The 21,450-nt window shown below is 40.5% G+C and overlaps 1 protein-coding gene across 1 annotated transcript in view; it reads left to right on the plus strand.

Annotated features, from left to right (window-relative positions):
• Positions 1 to 21,450, plus strand: part of ahr1b (aryl hydrocarbon receptor 1b) — a gene marked incomplete at both ends in the record, with an annotated part of 218,525 nt that overhangs the window by 140,300 nt on the left and 56,775 nt on the right. The window contains one exon of the mRNA XM_084319583.1: positions 13,884 to 13,998. Coding sequence (XP_084175709.1) covers positions 13,884 to 13,998 — 115 coding nt within the window. The remainder of the gene's footprint in view (positions 1 to 13,883; positions 13,999 to 21,450) is intronic.

Here is a 21,450-nt window from a genome sequence, read left to right on the forward strand (position 1 = left end):
ACCTTATTAAAAGCGAAAGTATAGACGCAGCACGGATAACTTGTGCTTCCATTCAAACAGACGGCAACACACGTGACGTCAAGTCTCGCTCGCGTGAGACTTCCTCTCTAGATACTCTTCAATACCTGGCCAGGGTACTCCTGGGTCCTAGTGCCCCCCGCTGTTCCACTATATGCACATGTATTTTATATGTTAATAAAATTGCATTTATCTTTAGTCCTAATTCTGTCACTGTTTGATGTCACAAAGAAGGGTGTATCCGAAAGCTGCCTACAACATTTGTAACATGTGATGAAAAAGTAAATAAATAATTAACTGTATTAGACACTAGTTAATGATGAATAGGCTTCACTTTAGATTGGCCCCCACGATAGCATCTGCAAATGATTTATAAATGTTTTATGAATGTCTTAACAAATCATTTGTTGAACATGAAAAATAAATGGAGATACACTATAGTCGTTTTTTCATATCCATTTTTCAAAGCATCTACAAATGTGTTACTACACATTAAACAACATTATTTAATGATGAACAAATCAAGTACAAACAATGTTGATAATGAGTTATAAATAATGTAGAACTAATCTGTAAATGTTATACAAATATAGTTATAAATGATTTAATAATAATTTATGAATGTATATAAATGGTTTGTTCATGATTAGTTCATTATCCACTAATGCGTTATAAATACTTTGTAAATGGTATACAAATATAGTTATAAATGATTTAATAATCATTTATGAATGTATATAAATGGTTTGTTCATGATTAGTTCATTATCTACAAATACCTTATAAATGTATTATAACAGGGTGTTATTATAAAGTGCTACCAGTTATCCTGAAGATTATCCAGCTAACTCAGTTAGCCACATACGGGGAACAGGCCCTGTTTTGTTACTTTTGTTTGTTTGGACACCTGCTTTTGTTTTGACACTTCCAACATTCATGCTGCACACACTCTCATCCATGCACTGCTTACACACTGATACTCATTCATATCGGCTGACATAGTATATTTAAATAAATTATTTTTGTTATTTCTTAAATTGTGCCTGTGTCTCCCTTTCTTGTTACGGTAACACTTTATAATAACACTCAGTTACAAGACCTTTATAAGGTATTTAATCATGAACAAACCATTTATATACATTCGTAAATTATTATTAAATCATTTATAACTATATTTGTATAACATTTACTAATTAGTTATTACATTATTTATAACTCATTATCAACATTGTTTGTACTTGATTTGTTCATCATTAAATAATGTTGTTTAATGTGTAGTAACACATTTGTAGACGCTTTGAAAATGGATATGAAAAAACAACTATACTGTACCTCCATTTATTTGTTCATGTTCAACAAATTATTTGTTAAGACATTCATAAAACATCTATAAATCATTTACAGATGCTATTGTGTGCCCTAATCTAAAGTGAAGCCTATTCATCATTAAACAATTTCTAATAGTTTGTTTATTTGTGGACTTTTATGAATACCCATGTGATGATGACACAAGGGTAATAATTATTTGTATTTTCAGGCTGTATCGGCGCCTATACAGCCTGAAAAAACTAAAAATTATTACCCTTGTGTCATCATCACATACCGCAATACATGAGCACACATTAGGAACAAACACATAATTCAAATGTAACGTTAGCGCCCACCACATCAAGTACGTCTACACAAAATATAAGAGTTGTACTGTAGGTCGTAAATGATTAGATTTAAATAGATTTACCAACAAAAAATTTGTTTGGCCTGCTCATACCTTAAAAGCGTGGGGCAGCACGAATAGCTTGGCTCTGCTAATGTATATCGTGCTTCCATTCAAACAGACGGCAACAAACGTGATGTCAAGTCTCACTCGCGTGAGACCTCCTCTACATGCTCTGGCAATACCTGGCCAGGGTACTCCTGGGTCCTAGTGCTCCCCATGTTACACTATTATGTTATGTGTGCAGTGCACATATTTTATATGTTAATAAAATTGCATTTATCTATAGTCCTAATTCTGTCACTGTTTGATGTCACAAAGAAGGGTGTATCCGAAAGCTGTCTACAACATTTGTAACGAATGATGAAAAAGTGAACAAATAATTAACTGTATTAGACATTTGTTAATGATGAATAGGCTTCAATTTAGATTAGGGCACACAATAGCATCTGTAAATAATTTATAGATGTTTTATAAATGTCTTAACAAATCATTTGTTGAACATGAACAAATAAATGGAGGTACAGTATAGTTGTTTTTTCATATCCATTTTTCAAAGCATCTACAAATGTGTTACTACTAGGGTTGGGTACCTTTCACATTTGAACCTTTTTTTGGTACTTGAGGGGCCTTTCTCACTCACCAATCGGGGTTCCGTTCCATTCCGTACCGTCCTCCTTTCCTCCTTATGTTTCTCAGGCCAGGTGGCCCATTACACCATGAGCCCATCTCCCGTTTCCAAAATGCATTACAGACTGTTTGAAAAAGCTGTTTTGCTATGATAATTGGTAATGAAATATCAAAATAATGTTCAATAAGATGTACTTGTTGTGTTTAATAAGTTGTTTTATTCAGAAGTTAAAACAAATAAATAATATTACCAGTACAGTACAGTATCTAGCACACTCTCAGGAGCAAAACAGAAAGAAGCATTTCAAACTTGAACTATGGAGTTGCTCAGTGGCCAATGGTGTCAACTGTGGTTGTACTGGGCAGCTCCCAGGTGTGAATGGAACTGTGTGAATGTGAAGCAGGGCATTCCTGAAAAAGAGCATCTGTGCTCAGCAAACCTACCCTGAGTAAATAAAGGTAAAAAAAAAAAAAAATGTAAAAAAAAAGATTTTTTTATTTTTTATTTTTTTATTAATGTGTTAATTATATTATCGCGCTAGTATCGCGTTAACGCAGCACGTTAACGCCATTAACGGCCCAGCTCTAAAATAAATGCATTCGAACAAGAAAGTATAGTATACAGCAGGGGTAGGCAACCCTAGGCACGCGTGCCTGCATAGGCACGCGGGGGCATTTGCATAGGCACAGGGGGCAGCACTAAAAAAATAAAAATAAAAAAATAAAAAATAAAAAAAAGTTATTTAATTTTTTTTTTTTTTTTTTTTGCTTTGAAATATTATAGTGAACTATTTTGCACTGTTGTCGCATTTATCTTGTTGAAATCCTCCCACAGGTTCTTTTTACTTCCACATATTTAATTGAGACCCTTTATTTGTTTATTATTTCAATTTAGCTGGAAATACATTGCTACATCATTCAGTAACATTTGCAGAGCCTTATAACAAAAACATTATTACGGTCACCATTGTGACCAGTGGGATTAATCAACAAATTGTATTATTTATTTTTCTATTTCATTGAACATTGCACATGTTAAAAGCAATTTTTTTACAAAAAATGTGAGTATTACCAAGTCAACTTGTGTTCTTAAAACAATGACAATAAACATAGTTTTATTAGGTTGAAATAATGTGGTTGTGTACTTATTTTTCTGTTAACTTATTATGGATTGAAAACTGAAAACCTTAATGCACAGTAACTGAACTCAATATTTTTAAGTTCTGGTAACTAATAATTTTTTTTTTACAGTGTAGTCTTGCGATCAATCAAAACTTATTTACACGATATACCTCACATTCACCCTCCATTCACATCCTGGTGTTCTCCTGGTGTTCTCCATTAGGCCTGTAGGTGGAGCTATGACAGCACACGTACAGTACACACACCGATGTCCAAAAATGAATGGGCAAATGTGAGTGAAATGGTCGCACTGTATGCAGCTGTTTGTCTGCATTGCATTCCCCCCCCCCCCCAACTCAGATTTAGGGTTGATACAACCATCATAATAATATTGTTAATAATAACAATAACAATAATGATGTAATAATGTAAAAATTATCATTAAAAAGACCTGATTATGAGAAGAAAAAAATTACGATGCATGGAATATTGTTGAGGCACACTAGTTACAACTATATTTCAAACAGGCACTCCATGTCAAAAAGGTTGCTGACCCCTGGTATACAGCAATGGCTAACGCTAAGCTAACGGCTAACGCTAGTTAGCTTAGCCTGTCCAGCAGCTGGACTGGATCCAGCAGACTGGATGCTGATATAAAAGAAACAAATAACCAATAAATATGAAGTTATATTTGAACCTCTGTTGTCAAGCCTTGTCAATATAACCCACCCATTTTATCACGAATGGATAGTGTTGTAGAGTTCGCTTTTGAGCGTTTCCCAGGGCTAATGCTAAGCTAACACCTAACGCTAGTTAGCTTAGCCTAGTCTAGTATAGCCTGTAGCATTTATTTTTCAGCAAAGAACGTGCAATAAACAAAACGGACATTCACTGTGTGTTCTGCCTCTCATTTGTTGATGAAATAAAACTAACATCAACACAATTGAACACCAAAAGCTGAGTTTAGTCTCGTCGGCGCTGATTTTGTTAGCTTACATGCTAACGTGAATTGAATATGCCAGTATAACAGTATAGCATTGTGGCAAACGCTAAGCTAACGTCTAACACTAGTTAGCTTAGCCTGTTCAGCACATTATCCCATCGCTCGTGGCAATTATATTCCATGTCATTGATCTACTGGTCGACCACGGCCGACTGGTTGGGCACCACTGGTCTAATAGAAATAAATGCATTGAACAAGAAACCAATGTATAGACATAGCATGGCAAACAAAATTGCCAGGCCTAATGCGAGCCAGGGAAGTGCTGTTTGTAACGTGGCTTCATGTTTTCATCCACTGAGCTGTGAGGCTCCACATGCTTGTTTGGTTGCGGTCTGAACTCTCAAATCGCCCATAAATATCGTTTTTGTGGGTATTGTCCAGTTGTTGCTGTGTGGTTTTATCTGCCCAAAATTCAAGTAAGCATGAAAAGCATTACAGTAACGACGTTGTGTGTCACGCCCCCCGCTCCCACTGGCCCGCATCCGAAACCACCTATTCCAAGCATATATCATATAATATATAATATTGCAGCGAGCGTTGTCTGCATCTAGCTTTGTAAAGTGTAAGCGACCGTTTTCGGCTTGCCATTGCCCCGACTGCTTTGTTGTTGAATCAAGTCCAATCCTAGGTAAGCGTATATTGTGCGTGTGAACGTTGTGGTGAACGTGCGGCACACTTCACACGGCACGGTTTCGTTTTGTAAATGTTTTTTTTTTTTAATGTTTTTTTTTTTTTTTTTTTTATATATATATTATTGCAAAACAAAATTATTAAAAGTCAGTACTCAACACACAATACATAATGAAACTAACAATTAAGATGGCTAAAATGACATGCAAGCACAGAAACAGAAAGCAAAAAAAATATATAATAATACTTTACCGTATACAGTGTATATCCAACGAAATTACCAATTATACCAATGTCTTATACAGGATATACCCCTAATACCTGTTATCTAAAACCCTACACACATATGCTCCAGCTCGAACCCCCCCCTCCCGGACCCCTCTTTGGATAGTACCTCCATTATCCCTCGCTCCTAACCAGACACTACCATTATAAGCTAGCTATTATTCTCTCCACCACTTCTAACCACATTGACATTTTGGATTCATTGAGACCCAGAATTCTTGCTGTAGATATTTCTTGATAAATCACATCGAGATATGTAAGAAACCAAACTTTCCGGCAAATTTTTTCCGGTTGAAACCAGCGTGATGCGATCAGCTTTTTAGCTACTGTGATACCCGATAAAACCAATCTCTTTAGCTGTGGATTTACTGCAAACTCAAAAACATCATTCAATAGTAATACAGAGGGGTGTACTGGTATATTCCAAGATACAAGTTTTGATAATTGTTGGGTCACATCTTTCCAGAATGCCTTAACTGGTGGGCAGTCCCAATACATGTGCATAAATGTCCCTTCGTCTCCATTTGTACATTGGGAGCATTTGGAGTCTTGTTTAAGACCCATTCTGTTCAGTCTTATAGGAGTCAAGTATGTCCTGTGAATATAGTTAAGATTGATTTGTTGATGGTCCGGGTTCCTTGATGTAAGTCGGACATTTGCCCATACTCCTTGCCAATTAAAGTCACTTTCCAGGTCTGGTATATCCCTCCTCCAGACAGAGTCTAGTTGGAGGGTTTCATATGAGGACGTTAGTAATTGATGATAAAAACCTGAAACAAAACCTTTCGATGTCTCTCTTTCATAGAAGAATTTGTGGTATCTGTGGTGTTCAATTGGTATGTCTAATGGAACACCGTGAGACTTCAAATATAGCCGTAACTGTATGTAAAAAAGCCATGTGGACTTGGTGAGATTAAATTTTGTGCATATTTCTCCATAACTACAAAAACCCTGGTTGTTAAAAACATCCCCTAATGAGTGTATGCCTTGCTCTTCCCATATAGGGAATCTTATAGGACGTTTTTCAATTAAGAGTGCATTGTTATTGAATAAGGGAGTGTGATTGTGCCATTTTTGTGGGTTAGGATATTTTCTTTGTGTTTCACGCCATATCCGGATCGCATGGGTAATTATGGGGCCAAATTTCCGCTCACAGTGCTTGATTGGTAGTTTAGTGTATGCTATGTCCTTCAGTCTATGTGGGGCTACTATGTTTTCTTCCAATTTTCTCCAGGATACTAATGCTTGGGGATCAAACCATGTTGTCAATGGTCTTAATGTGTACGCCTTAAAATAGTGGAAAAAATCTGGAAATGCCATGCCACCGTCTGCTTTATTTCTCTGTGCGGTGGATCTTTTTATACGTGGTGGTTTGTTATTCCAAATAAATTTGTATGTGGAGGAGTGTAGTCTTTTCCAGTAACCCTCTGGAGGGGGTAACGGTAGCATTGAACTGAAGAAGTTGATTCTAGGTAGTACATCCATCTTAACTATTGATATCCTTGCCTGTACTGAGTTTTTAAGTTTTGCCCACCTGTCAAGGTCGTCTTTGATTTTGTTTTGTATTTTTGTGTAATTGTGCTTCACCGTTTGTCTTATGGTGGGGAATATTTCCACTCCCAAGCATCTAAAATGTTTTACCATAGGTATCTCACCTGGGAGGGTTATATCTTTTTTTGCAGGGGTGTTAAGTGGAAGGAAAGCCGACTTCGGCCAATTTATCTTAAATCCCGATGAATCACCAAAGTTCTCAATCAACTTGAGTTAATTTTTTTAATTTTACCTTTATTTTACCAGGTAGTCACTTGAGATCAAAGATCTCTTTTTCGAGCAAGACCTGGCCAAAATGGCAGCAAAAACAAAAAACAAACATACAAAAATACATAAAAGGCAAAGTGGGGCAAGGGGATACATTTGAGCTGCAGCAAATCAGATTGAATGGGATTGGGGGAGATTGGAGGGTAGGGTAAAAAGGTAGAAAGAGGATGGAAGGTGAGGCCCTGCAGGAGGTTGCTGGGGAGAGAAGGTCAAGTTAATAAATATAAAATATAACAGCACATTATGCAGTGAAGCAGCGACATTCTCCCATCTCATTCTTTAAAATGCCCTTAATTTGAACTTTAAAATCAGATAATGGTAGTGAGGGCCTGCAGTTTCAAAGTTTTTTGAAGTCCATTCCAGGCAGAGGGAGCAGAGAACATGAAGGCCCTTTTCCCAAACTCTGTGCGGGTTCTGGGTACTGAGGCATATAAATAGTCCTGGGATCGTAAGCTGTAAAATGGGTTTGATGTGATGGTGAGGTATGAACCGAGGTAAAAAGGGAGCTGACCAATAATTGCTTTATAAATGAAGGTGTACCAATGAAGCAGTCTACGGGCAGTCAAGGACGGCCAGTTAACTTTAGCATACAGAGTGCAATGATGGGTAAGTGATCTATATCCAGAAATAAATCTTAATACACCATGGTAAGCAGTGTCCAACATGTGTAGTGAGGTGGAACAGGCATTCATGTATAAAACATCACCATAATCTAATACTGGTAAAAAAGTGGCAGCAACTAGTTGCTTCTTTGCATTAAAAGAAAAGCACGATTTGTTTCTGAAAAAGAAACCCAACCTCACTTTTAGCCTCTTGACCAGGCTTTCAACGTGTGGTTTAAAAGACAAGCTGTCATCAAGTAAAAAGCCAAGGTATTTAAAAGTCGTCTTTGATTTTGTTTTGTATTTTTGTGTAATTGTGCTTCACCGTTTGTCTTATGGTGGGGAATATTTCCACTCCCAAGCATCTAAAATGTTTTACCATAGGTATCTCACCTGGGAGGGTTATATCTTTTTTTGCAGGGGTGTTAAGTGGAAGGAAAGCCGACTTCGGCCAATTTATCTTAAATCCCGATGAATCACCAAAGTTCTCAATCAACTTGAGTAGATGAGGCAATGTGGTGTTGGGGCTTTGCATGAACAATATTACGTTGTCCGCATATAAACTAATTTTATGTTGTGTGCCCTTGATTACGATTGGTTCTATGGATTGGGATTGTCTTATATATTGTGCTAAAGGCTCTAATGATAGATTGAATAGTCCGGGACTAAGAGGGCAACCCTGTCTGGCTGAGCGTGATACCGGAAAGATTTTGGAGATGATTGTACCTGTTGTAATCATGGCCGATGGGTCTTTGTATAATACTTTAATCATATCAATGAATCCTTTTCCTAACCCCATCCTTTCTAATACTGCCCATAGATACGACCATTCCAGCCTGTCAAAGGCTTTCATAGCATCCAGGGACAGCATCGCCTTAGGTATGGTGTCGTCCTTGTCTGCATCTAGTACGTGCAGTATTCGTCTTATGTTATCAGTGATCAGGCGACCTCTTATGAAGCCAGTTTGGTCCGGATGAACTAAAGACGTCATATATTAAATATTTTTTTTAACAGTACCGAAATGTGGCACCGACGGATCTCACGTGAATCGGTACTCGGTAGTACCGACGTGATTCGGTCGGTACCCTTAAAAGTACCTAATTCGGTACCCATCCCTAGTTACTACATATTAAACAACATTATTTAATGATGAACAAATCAAGTACAAACAATGTTGATAATGAGTTATAAATAATGTAGAACTAATTTGTAAATGTTATACAAATATAGTTATAAATGATTTAATAATAATTTACGAATGTATATAAATGGTTTGTTCATGATTAGTTCATTATCTACAAATACCTTATAAAGGTCTTATAACTGAGTGTTATTATAAAGTGTTACCCTTGTTACAAGCTTGAGCCAGCTCATAACACTAGGGATGTATCAGTGTCAATACCAATTCTTAGTCTCAGACATTTAAGTATTAGTCGATACAGAGTACCAATCTGGTTCATTACTTTTACTGAATAATAATAGACTCACGCCATTACATTAATTATAATATACTGTAGATATAATAAATTGTTCTCCATTAGAGAGATCTACTGTAGGTAATATGCAATTTTAGTATTTGGGGGAATTGAATACGGATTCACCCTATTTTAGCCTGGGTTTGTCCCCATAACCAATACCAGTATCAGTACTGTCGATTCCTATTGTCCACCAGTCACAAGAGGGTGGCATTAAACAATCAATCAAACAATCTAGGGCAGCACTGAACTGGAGGGCAATGTACATTGTGTACGCAGTACACATTAAGTAATACCATCCCACGTACAGTATGTAGAGCAAACTGCATGTATACGATTGATCCAAGATTATACAGTATACTGAAAAACTGCTTCGAGATACGTGTAGACCAGTGGTTCTCAACCTTTTTACACCAAGTACCACCTGAGAACGTAGCTGGCTCTCCAAGTACCACCATATGACCGACATTAAAATACAGTCTATTCAGCTATGCACAGTTCACACAGGAGGCAAATGTATTCCTAATACCATTATTTATTGTTAACTTTAGTCAGACACAGCCACAATGTACAAAGGGGTAGCACTAGAACTAGCAAACTCTTCCACACAACTCATACAATACAAGGGGCATTGAGAACATAATAACTAACATTCTCACATAGCAAGTGAGAAAATTAAGAACAACTGTATTTCAGCAAATGTACTTAATTCTCTCTCTCTCTCTCTCTCTCTCTCACACAGCAAGCAATTGTCCTTAATTCGCTCTCTCACACACACACATGCACGCACGCATGCACGCATTACAACATGGTACACTCTGTTCTATTATCATTCTGTGTGTACTCTTCTTCTGCACGTATCATCATACAGCATCGTGTACTCTTCTTCTGCACTTCAGCTGTAGGCATAACAGGGCCTTGTATTAACTGCGCCCCATAGTGGAGACTCTTGGGAGTACAGCTACAACATGTAATGTGAGGACACAACACGTTGGTAAAAGCATACACGCGGCCTGGCCTGCTTCTAAGTTCAGTGACCTGAACTTAGAACCACCAGCAGTACCACCAAGTACCACTAGTGGTACGCGTACCACAGTTTGAGAACCACTGGTGTAGACGGTCTCTTGAGGAATGTGACGATTATGCTATGATGATGATACACTACTATGACTAACAAACACTCTCGCGGCCTCACGCAACAGATTAACCCTTTCACTACCACACTACCAAAGGGTTAACCCTTTCACTGCAACAATACAGAAGGTTAACCCTTTCACTGCCACGTGACAGAGGGTTAACCCTTCCACAACCACACTACAGCCGGTTATCTGTAGTGTGGTAGTGAAAGGGTTAACCTTCTGTAGTGTGGTAGTGAAAGGGTTAAATATACTGTAAGTTATGGCAGTTTGATGCCATAGTCCCACGCACATGATTCATCAAAGCAACGCAGACATTTGCAATGGTTTGTGGTTAATAACTCAATTAACACTTTAACTGCCGGAAGACGCTTTTAGGCGTCCTTCCCCGCCATGCTCAAGTTGCCGAGGACGCCATAACTCGTCTTTGATATCAATATTTCAAAAATCTGTGATCGAAATCATATTTTCTTTCCGGAGCCCTGAGATGTACTGGTGAGCTCCCATCAACTGTTTAACGGTTCGAGAGCGCCATCTGGTGGCCGATCGGCAGATCGGCCAAGAGGGAGGGGCTCGCCAAACAGGAAGTGCTCATCCTATGTGCTCCGGGCACTCGCGATCGGTAGCCGGACTCCATCTCAACACACTGGATGATCAATCGCTCGCCCTAACTCAATAAACAACGTTATTTGGACGTATATTGTATTATACGACCTGGAAATGGTTCATCAGGATAAACATCCCATAATCGAAAACGGTCTACACCACGCTGATCGTCCAACGGCGCGAGGAAGATACGGTAAGATTCAGCGTTATTTTTGAACGTGTTCGATATAAACTGCTCTGATGAACATATGACTCACACTAGATGAATGATATAACGCTGCCCACGGAATTATAAGCGATCCCCCGCCCATCCGGTCATCATCAGATGATACGTAGAAACTTCTAGAAGTACGTCCAATTGAAATTTTTTATATCGCGCCGATTGCCATCAAACTGTATTTCATCATCAATATAATGCATTTGGGGCTATAGATCACGTTCTGGAGAAAGCTGCAGAAAGAGATGAAAACATACTTATACATTAGAGTCTAGACCATATTTTACTATGAATATGTGAATGAAAAAGTTTAACGTTGCTACACAATGAACAATACATATAGGACTTTGAATGGGCCATAATAATGGCAATTTAGCAATAGAATTTAAAAGGTTATAGCCCTGCAAAGAAGGGGTACTTCTCCATAGACAAATAGAGCTGGCAACCTATGGTATATCATGAATTTAGCCTTAGGCAATCAAAGTGTTAAAATAAAAAAGCCACAACCTGTTCATACTTCTTTTTTTTGTTGTAAATTACAACAACCCTGCAGCAAAGTTGTCCAGCTGAGCTCAAGGGACTTTATCGAGGAGACGCGACAGTATCTGACTTTTTAGCAGAAGCACCCTGTGTGTGTGTGTACTGTATGTGTGTGTGTTTCATACTGTGTGTGTGTGTACTGTATGTGTGTGTTTCATACTGTGTGTGTGTGTGTACTGTATGTGTGTGTTTCATACTGTGTGTGTGTACTGTATGTGTGTTTCATACTGTGTGTACTGTATGTGTGTGTTTCATACTGTGTGTACTGTATGTGTGTGTTTCATACTGTGTGTACTGTATGTGTGTGTTTCATACTGTGTGTGTGTGTGTTTCATACTGTGTTTCAATATGCACACAGTATGTGTATGTCTGACACACACTTGACTTAGCTAACACACACACACAAGAACACACGCACGCACACACACACACACACACACACACACACACAAACACGTCAGCTCTAATTAGAGCAGGGTTAATAACTGGCCCCCCTTCAGTCCAAACGGAATTACCACACACCACAGACACACACATTATAAACACACACAGAGTTACCATATCACACAAATCTATACACACGTGACACACAGGAACACACAGTACACACAAGACATAACTGAAGCTACGTGTCATACTAATTCTAACAGCTAATGGTAGAGACCCATTCTGCAATCTGTTAAATAAAGTTTTCATTCATTCAGACACATAAACCCTCAAAGGCTATTCAGTTAAAGATGAATTCATTGTTACGTGTATACATCTTAGTGCTGGAAGAACTACTGAAATCCTTTGGTTTGAGAGGAAGTAGAAATACCATGATAGAAAAGTAATCTTCAGTTGAAGTAAAGGGGGTGAAGTACTTCATATTAGATTTACTCGAGTATCACAGTCAAAAGTACTTGTTCAACAACATGTCCTTGTGTTGATGGAAGCATCTTTATCTTCTTTAAAGGTAGAGTCGGCAGCACGGTGGCACAGTGGTTATAGCACTGCTGCCTCACAGCAAGAAGGTCCTGGGTTCGAACCCCAGCAGGGGGCCTTTCTGTGTGGAGTTTGCATGTTCTCCTTGTGTTCGCGTGGGTTTCCTCCCACACCACAAAGACATGGATGTTAGGCAGGGACTACAGATGAAAACTAGCTCATTAGCTAATTCTGGCACATTTACATTGATGTGGAAACTGAAGATGTTGATTAATGTGCACTGTCCCTGTGTAAAAAAAAAATCATAACATAACATAAGAGTCTGGAGAAATTAATAGTATAATAAATTACTATTTAGCTATTTATATATATATATATATATATATATATATATATATATATATATATATATATATATATATATATATATATATATATATATATATATATATATATATATATATATATATATATATATATATATATATATATATTATACCGTAATATACAGTAGGCATTACAGATTCTACCTTTAAGCTAAAAGGCCTGTCCGGCTTGTCCTGATGGCGTCCTCTTTAAGGTGGCTGGGTCAAGGTCAGAATATCAATCAAAGTACTTTCAAACTCAAAGTAATCAGTAGGTGTCATTAGTGATCAGTAGGTCTCATTAGTGATCAATACGTGTCATTAGTGATCAGTAGGATCAGTAGGTGTCATTAGTCATCAGTAGGTGTAATTAGTCATCAGTAGGTGTCATTAGTGATCAGTTGGTGTGATCAATACATGTCATTAGTGATCAGTACATGTCATTAGTGATCAGTAGGTCTCATTAGTGATCAGTAGGATCAGTAGGTGTCATTAGTCATCAGTAGGTGTCATTAGTGATCAGTACATGTCATTAGTGATCAATACGTGATAGTGATCAGTATGTGTGATTAGTCATCAGTAGGTGTCATTAGTGATCAGTACATGTCATTAGTGATCAGTACATGTCATTAGTGATCAATACGTGTCATTAGTGATCAGTATGTGTGATTAGTCATCAGTAGGTGTCATTAGTGAGTCTCAAGCGTTGCAACACCTCTGGGCACATCGTTTTGAATTTAATGTAGTGTTTCATGAGTTGGAAATGTGTATTTTCAGATGGGGACAATGCGGAGTCTAGTTCTTCCCTGGTGACCTATGACCCCGATCAACTGCCCCCAGAGAACTCCTCCTTCCTGGAGAGGAGCTTTGTCTGTCGATTCCGCTGTCTCCTCGACAACTCCTCCGGCTTCCTGGTGAGTAGCTTTCTGACAACTCTGTAAACCTATTATGTACTGTGAGCATGCTATAATATAATATAATGTAATATAATATAATATAATATAATATAATATAATATAATATAATATAATATAATATAATATAATATAATATAATATAATATAATATAATATAATATAATATAATATAATATAATATAATATAATATGATATAATATAATGTAATGTAATGTAATAAAATATAATATGATATAATATAATGTAATGTAATAAAATATAATATGATATAATATAATCTAATGTAATGTAATGTAAATGTAATGTAATGTAATGTAATAAAATATAATATGATATAATATACTATAATATCACTCTAACTAAACCAGGGTTTCCCAAAGAGGCCAAATTTGGCCCTCCATGACATTATCTTTCGCCCTCCATGACATTATCTTTGGCCCTCCAAAGAGTTCCAGAGAGTGAAAAGCTTTCAGATTTGAATTTTAGTGCATTTCATTCACATTTTCTGATACATTTCCTGAGCCTTTCAGTCGTTCTGTTGTGTGATGTGTGCCTGGTGCCAGCCTGTAGCCCAAGGTTGGGTGCTACACACAGTGGTGGTGAAGGAGGCTATTTCTACCCTCCATATAGGCCCCCCCCCCCCTGATTCCCATCTCCATCCGAGGGGTGGATGTGGAGATGGTGGACTCATACAAGTTCCTTGGGGTACACCTGAACAATAAACTGGACTGGTCGGACAACACAGAGGCCCTCTACAGGAAGGGACAGAGCAGGCTGTTCTTCCTGAGGAGACTCAGGTCCTTCAATGTGTGCAACAAACTGCTGCAGTCTTTTTACCAGTCTGTTGTGGCCAGCATCCTCTTCTATGCTGTGGCATGCTGGGGAGGCTACATCAACTCAAGGGACACCAACAAGCTCAACAAGCTGGTGAGGAAGGCTAGCTCCGTGGTGGGAGTCGAGCTACCTAGACTTGAGGTGATGGTAGAGAGGGGGATGATAAGGAAGCTGGCTGCCATCATGGAGAACCCCTACCACCCCCTCTACGACGAGCTAGTCACCCCCTCTACGATTTCGCCGTCGACTAAAGACGCACTTCTTCAACCATTATCTGAATAAAAAAAAAAAAAAAACCTAACTAACCATACTGTCATGCACTTGTCCTAATAAACTAACCTACACTGTAGCACTCAACACTTTGATGAACATTGTTACTCAGCTGATAGAGTTGTGCCCTTCCTGATGGCTTGTCGTACAGAACTTGTAAGTCGCTTTGGATAAAAGCGTCAGCTAAATGACTAAATGTAAATGTAAATGTAAATGAGAAGCTCGTTCAGCCACAGACTCATTCCCCCCCGACACTCAACTAACCGCCTCGGACAGTCCTTCATACCAGCGGCCATCAGGCTCCACAACAGTGGGCAGCGACTAGCAGCCTCCAGGCTCCACAACAGGGGGCAGCGACAGCGACTGCTACCAGACATTGACCTGGGACTTATAGGAACCCAAGGAGGACAACCTACACTACCTTAGGCTTACTGCACCCTATGTGGATACTGTGATACTGTGATACTGTGAATAATGTATATTTTAGTGGATACCGTGAATAATGTATACTCAGTAGATAGTAAATTATAACACTACCTCATGCATACTGCACCTTATGTGACACTGTAAATAATGTGAATATTCCTCAGCTAGTCAGATAGTAAATTATATTGACCATATTGATCAAATTGTTTACACTGCCTGTGTTGTTTTTTACTACCTGTATACTGTGTTGTTTTACTACCTGTACCCCCCCCCCCCCCCCTCCCCCCCATGCTGCTATGATGCCTGAATTTCCCCAAGGGGATCAATAAAGGAATATCTTATCTTATCTTATCTTATCTTATTGTAAAGCGATTGCGGTTGTCTACAAAAGCGCTACATGAATGAATGCAACGATCATTCATCATCTGATTTTGAAATGCCTCGATTATTACAAAGACCTAACAATCCTAATATAAGACATCTAGTTGCTTATTACATTTGTAAAAAATCTTTTAAGTGTTCGGCTCGCATTATTTCACTGCAGCCCTCCAACAGCTCCAAACGATCCAATCCAATACTATTACTGAGCAGCATGGACTTACCATAAATTCGGGGCCATTGGGACAAACGTGTGGTTCTTGGCATCATATTTGTGGGCGACAGTGGCTCAGGGGTTCTTGGCCTCATATTTGGGGGCGACAGTGGCTCAGGAGGTAAGAGCGGTCCTCTGGTAATCGGAAAGGTTCCTGGTTAGATTCCCGCTCCTCCTCCTGGGCAGCGTGTCGAAGTGTCCTGGAGCAAATACACTTAACCCCTAATTGCTCCCGATGAGCAGGTTGGCACCTTGCATGGTCGCTCGCCTCCACCGTTGGTGTGAATGTGTGAGTGAATGGGTACAAATGTGCGGAACAAAAATTGTAAAGCACTTTGGATAAAAGTGCTATATGAATGCACCATTTATCATTTTCCATATTTTAGTGTTGAGGAGATTCTCTTGACACGATACAATATCTTATTTGTTTACCGCTATTTCTTTCTCTTTTTGCCAAGCAGGTGTACTTAACCCTTTCACTATCACATTACCAAATGGTTAACCCTTTCACTGCGACAATACAGAAGGTTAACCCTTCCACTGCCACACGACAAAGGGTTAACCCTTTCACAACCACACTACAGAAGGTTAACCCTTTCACTACCATCTGTCTGTAGTGTGGTAGTGACAGGTTAACCTTCTGTAGTGGTAGTGAAAGAGTTAACGTAGCACCAAACCAGGTGCCACACACAGTCACACCTGGGAGCTGCCTAGTGCACTCTTCTGACTGGAGTGGGTGGGTTTTCGAAGTGCCTTGCCCAAAGGGCACATCGACGGTCATCGCTTTGAGTGCCAGCCACGAGAAATCTCGTTATTTCATGCCATGCGTTGAGTGCCAATGACGATAAATCTCGTTATTTAATCGTTGTTGCTTTTATTAGTGATATCCATTCATTTTTCATCAATCTAGCCTCACGTTATCATTGGGACTGTCTATGAGCTCGAACAGGGAAAATACCGCCCCCTATCGTCTCCCGGATGGTAATGCACCCATTGGATTGGACTCAATGGAAATGCATGGGGGGGGGGGGGGGGGGAACCGGAATCCACATTTTACTTCTCAGGCATGTAACCGGAGACGATTGGATTCAGTGTGGACCCTCAGAGCAGCGTGGATTATCTGTTTAGAGTACCTAACGTTGGATCAATAAACGGAATCGATATTTGGAATGGCGATCAGGAATTGGAATAATCTTTTTGCAGAACATCTGATGTGAGGTAAGGAATCTATGTTAGAAGTCTATGTCTTGGGGTAATCAGATGTTTTTTTCACATATTTCGCAACGTGTCCCATATGTGTGTATGTGCGTGTATGACGTTAGCGCTGACCAGGTTATAGATAATCGATTTTTCAGCCCGCTTCTCTAGCGTGCATAAGTACACATATACTATCGATAAACTAGCGTTTATTTGAAAACGATTCATAAATCAGCCGGAAAATGACAACGTGTTGTGTGTATTCCAGTAAAGAGCTATTACCACGGAATCTTTTTTTTCCCTAGTAATTTCCAAAAACGTCAGTTTTTCAAAACGGTATAAAACGGAAATGTACAGATGAAAAAACAATCCGTTTCGTACATGTTGACTGGAAGCAAGTCATTGATAAGCTATGGGCGTATTAGACACATAGCCATAATATAGAATATAGAAATAGCTCCGCGAAAATCATGAAATATCGGAAAATCTGTCCAAAAAGGCTGGCATTCAAGCGATAAATAGTGCGCCCCCTGCTGGCACTCAATGTGTTAAGGGGAGGGGGAGAGCAAGATCCATAGCGAGCTTAAGGGGTGTAATAATATTTGTCAATTAAAAAAGAATGATCAAATATGAATCTGAAGAGTGAGATATTTTCTTTTCTTTCTTTCCTTTTCTTCTTGTTAAATCTGTGAATTGTTTGTTTCTTTGTATATCGTATGAATTATTATTTTCTCTTCTTCCTGCTCTTTTTGCCCGCATTGGTAGAACTGGATGTAGGGTCGAGAGAGACAGAGAGAGAGAGAGAGAGAGAGAGAGAGAGAGAGAGAGAGAGAGAGAGAGAGAGAGAGAGAGAGAGAGAGAGAGAGAAAGAGAGAGAGAGAGTGAGAGACCCTAAAGCTGCTTCCTGCTTAAAGACAGCACTTGTGTACTGAGTGTGATCTCAGAGCCCTGTCACTGCTTAAAAGCAGAACCTCAGCCTCTCCTGGAATCACTCTGTACTACATTCTGTTGTGGAAGGACAGCTCATTCACTGAGAGACTTACACTGCATCAGGGTAAGACATTTTAAGTCATTTAGTAATATCTTTAAACTGAGACTTGATTGCTGACTTGACCAGCTGACTTGATTAAGGGGCGTGTTTAAAGCGGCCATTTTGTTTCCTTAAGTGACCCATTAAAAGCTGCTTCCTGCTTAAAGACAGCACTTGTGTACTGAGTGTGATCTCAGAGCCCTGTCACTGCTTAAAAGCAGAACCTCAGCCTCTCCTGGAATCACTCTGTACTACATTCTGTTGTGGAAGGACAGCTCATTCACTGAGAGACTTACACTGCATCAGGGTAAGACATTTTAAGTCATTTAGTAATATCTTTAAACTGAGACTTGATTGCTGACTTGACCAGCTGACTTGATTAAGGGGCGTGTTTAAAGCGGCCATTTTGTTTCCTTAAGTGACCCATTAAGGGCCAGGTGTTAGAAAGCACTAATTAGTGATAGGGATTTAAAGGCCTGCTGGCTTAGCGTCAGCGAAGCGTCGAGAAACGAAGAGGGACAAAGAGGAGTTTTCCTGGAGTTATCCACAGAGGAATCCAGGGATCCACCCAGTGCTAAGTACATCATAATCCTATCTTACACTCCACTCTGAAAAATCTCCCTTTCCCTCCCACTCTGCTATTTCTCTACTTCCTCCCTGCCACTCTTGACACCACAATGTGTCTCATATCCACAATCTGCTCCCCCAGAACAGACTCAACCCACCCACGGCAGTTTGCTAGCAACCCGGCTAATCTATCCTACCCTCTTACAGCCACTAATACACCTGTCACAGTACAGGGAGGCCTATGGAATTGTCAATCAGCAGTCAAGAAAGCTGACTTCATTACTGCCTACGCCCATAGTCAAAATCTGCAGCTCCTGGCTCTAACTGAGACCTGGATAACCCCCAATAACTCATCAACACCTGCAGCATTATCTACAAACTATAACTTCACTCACACACCTCGACCTTCCAGGCGGGGTGGAGGCACTGGCCTCATGACATCTCCTTCATGGACTACAAACTTAACACCCCTCCCAGCACTGTCACTCTCCTCTTTTGAATATCATGCAGTATCTGTCTCTAATCCTTTCAATCTCACCATTGTTACACTCTACCGCCCTCCAGGTCCGCTCGATCACTTCACAGATGAGCTGGACATGCTTCTAAGCTCCTTACCGGAAGATGGTACCCCTCTCCTTCTATTGGGCGACTTCAACCTCCCTGACTCATCTCAGTCAGTCATAGTAGTCTCCCTCCTACAATCATTTGACCTGACTCCCACTGCCATGCCTCCCACCCACAAAGCAGGCAACTCCTTGGATCTCATATTTTCCCGTAACTCCAGCATCATTAACACCACGGTAACTCCCCTACATGTATCTGACCATTCCTTCATATCCTTCTCACTAACTCTCATGCTTAACCGAAAGGTCTTCACCCCAACTCAAACCGTCTCACTCAGACGCAACCTGCCCTCCCTATCCCCCTCCACCCTCTCCTCTGACATACTATCCACTCTACCTTTGAGTGACACCTTCTCTGCTCTCTCCACAGAGATGGCAACCTCCACCCTCCTCTCAGCCCTTGCAACCTCCTTCGACAAGCTCTGTCCCCTCGTTGAGAAACCTGCCCGCCGTTCCCCACCCAGTCCATGGCTGACAGATCCAGTGAGAGAACAAAGACAGGTCCTGAGAGCAGCTGAAAGGAAGTATAGAAAGTCACGCCTCACTGCTGACATCGACACATATCACAACCTCTTGTTAACATTCTCCAAAACCATTACTAATGCCAAAGCTTCTTTCTTTCACCATAGGATCGAGGCCTCTGCCAAGAATCTTCGCAAACTGCATGCTACCATGTCCTCCCTCCTCACTCCCCCCCCACTCCCCCCTCCCTCATCTTTCTCTGCCGAAGACTTTGTGATCTTCTTTGAGGAAAAAGTGGAGAACATCCGCAGCTCCTTCTCCCAACCCCCACCCATTCCAAATGCTGAATCGAGAACCTCATCCTTCACTCTGTCATCTTTCTCTCCCATTACAGAAGCCGAGACCCTGACACTGGTAACGTCGAACCGTCCGACTACATGCCAGCTGGACCGGCAACCTTCCCCACTCCTCCAGACCATAGCACCAGACATCCTCCCATTCCTAACTGCAACCATCAACTCCTCACTCAACTCAGGGGTGGTCCCCACCTCCCTAAAACAAGCCAGAGTCACGCCCCTCATAAAAAAACCATCCCTGAACCCTACCGTCATAGGCAACTACCGTCCTGTCTCTCTTCTCTCCTTCCTTTCTAAAACACTTGAACGTGCTGTATCCAACCAACTTACTGCTTATCTCTTACAGAATGACCTCCTAGACCCTAATCAGTCAGGCTTCAGGACTGGTCACTCCACAGAGACAGCCCTCATTGCGGTCACAGAGGCACTTCACTTAGCAAAAGCGAAAGGCCTCTCCTCTGTCCTGATTCTCCTAGATCTATCTGCAGCCTTCGACACAGTCAACCACCAGATCCTCCTCGCGGCCCTCGCAGGAATGGGAGTGGCTGGCTCTGCGCTGACATGGTTGTCATCATACCTCAATGACCGCTCCTACCAAGTGTCATGGAGAGGGACCCTGTCGGCCACCCGCCCCCTGCGGACGGGTGTCCCCCAGGGCTTGGTTTTAGGACCCCTTCTCTTCTCCCTCTACACTAAATCACTGGGTAACATTATCACGTCTCATGGCTTCTCCTACCACTGTTATGCCGACGATACTCAACTCTTCCTCTCCTTCCCTCCCTCAGATATCCACGTCTCTGAGCGGATCTCGGCCTGTCTGTCCGACATCTCCGCCTGGATGACGACCAACCACCTCAAACTGAACCTAAGCAAAACAGAATTGCTCCACCTGCCGGCCAAATCCTCCCCCCTGACCGACCTTTCCATCACAGTCGAGAATGCAGCTGTGACCGCGTCCCCGACCGCCAAGAACCTTGGTGTTGTCCTCGACGACCAGTTGAACTTCTCTGCTCACATCGCAGCGACAACCAGAACCTGCCGATTCCTCCTGAGCAACGTCAGAAGGATACGCCCCTTCCTGACAAAAGAAG

This window comes from Notolepis coatsorum (genome assembly GCF_963971535.1).
Source record: "Notolepis coatsorum genome assembly, chromosome: 1".
Taxonomy (NCBI): Eukaryota; Metazoa; Chordata; class Actinopteri; order Aulopiformes; family Paralepididae; genus Notolepis; species Notolepis coatsorum.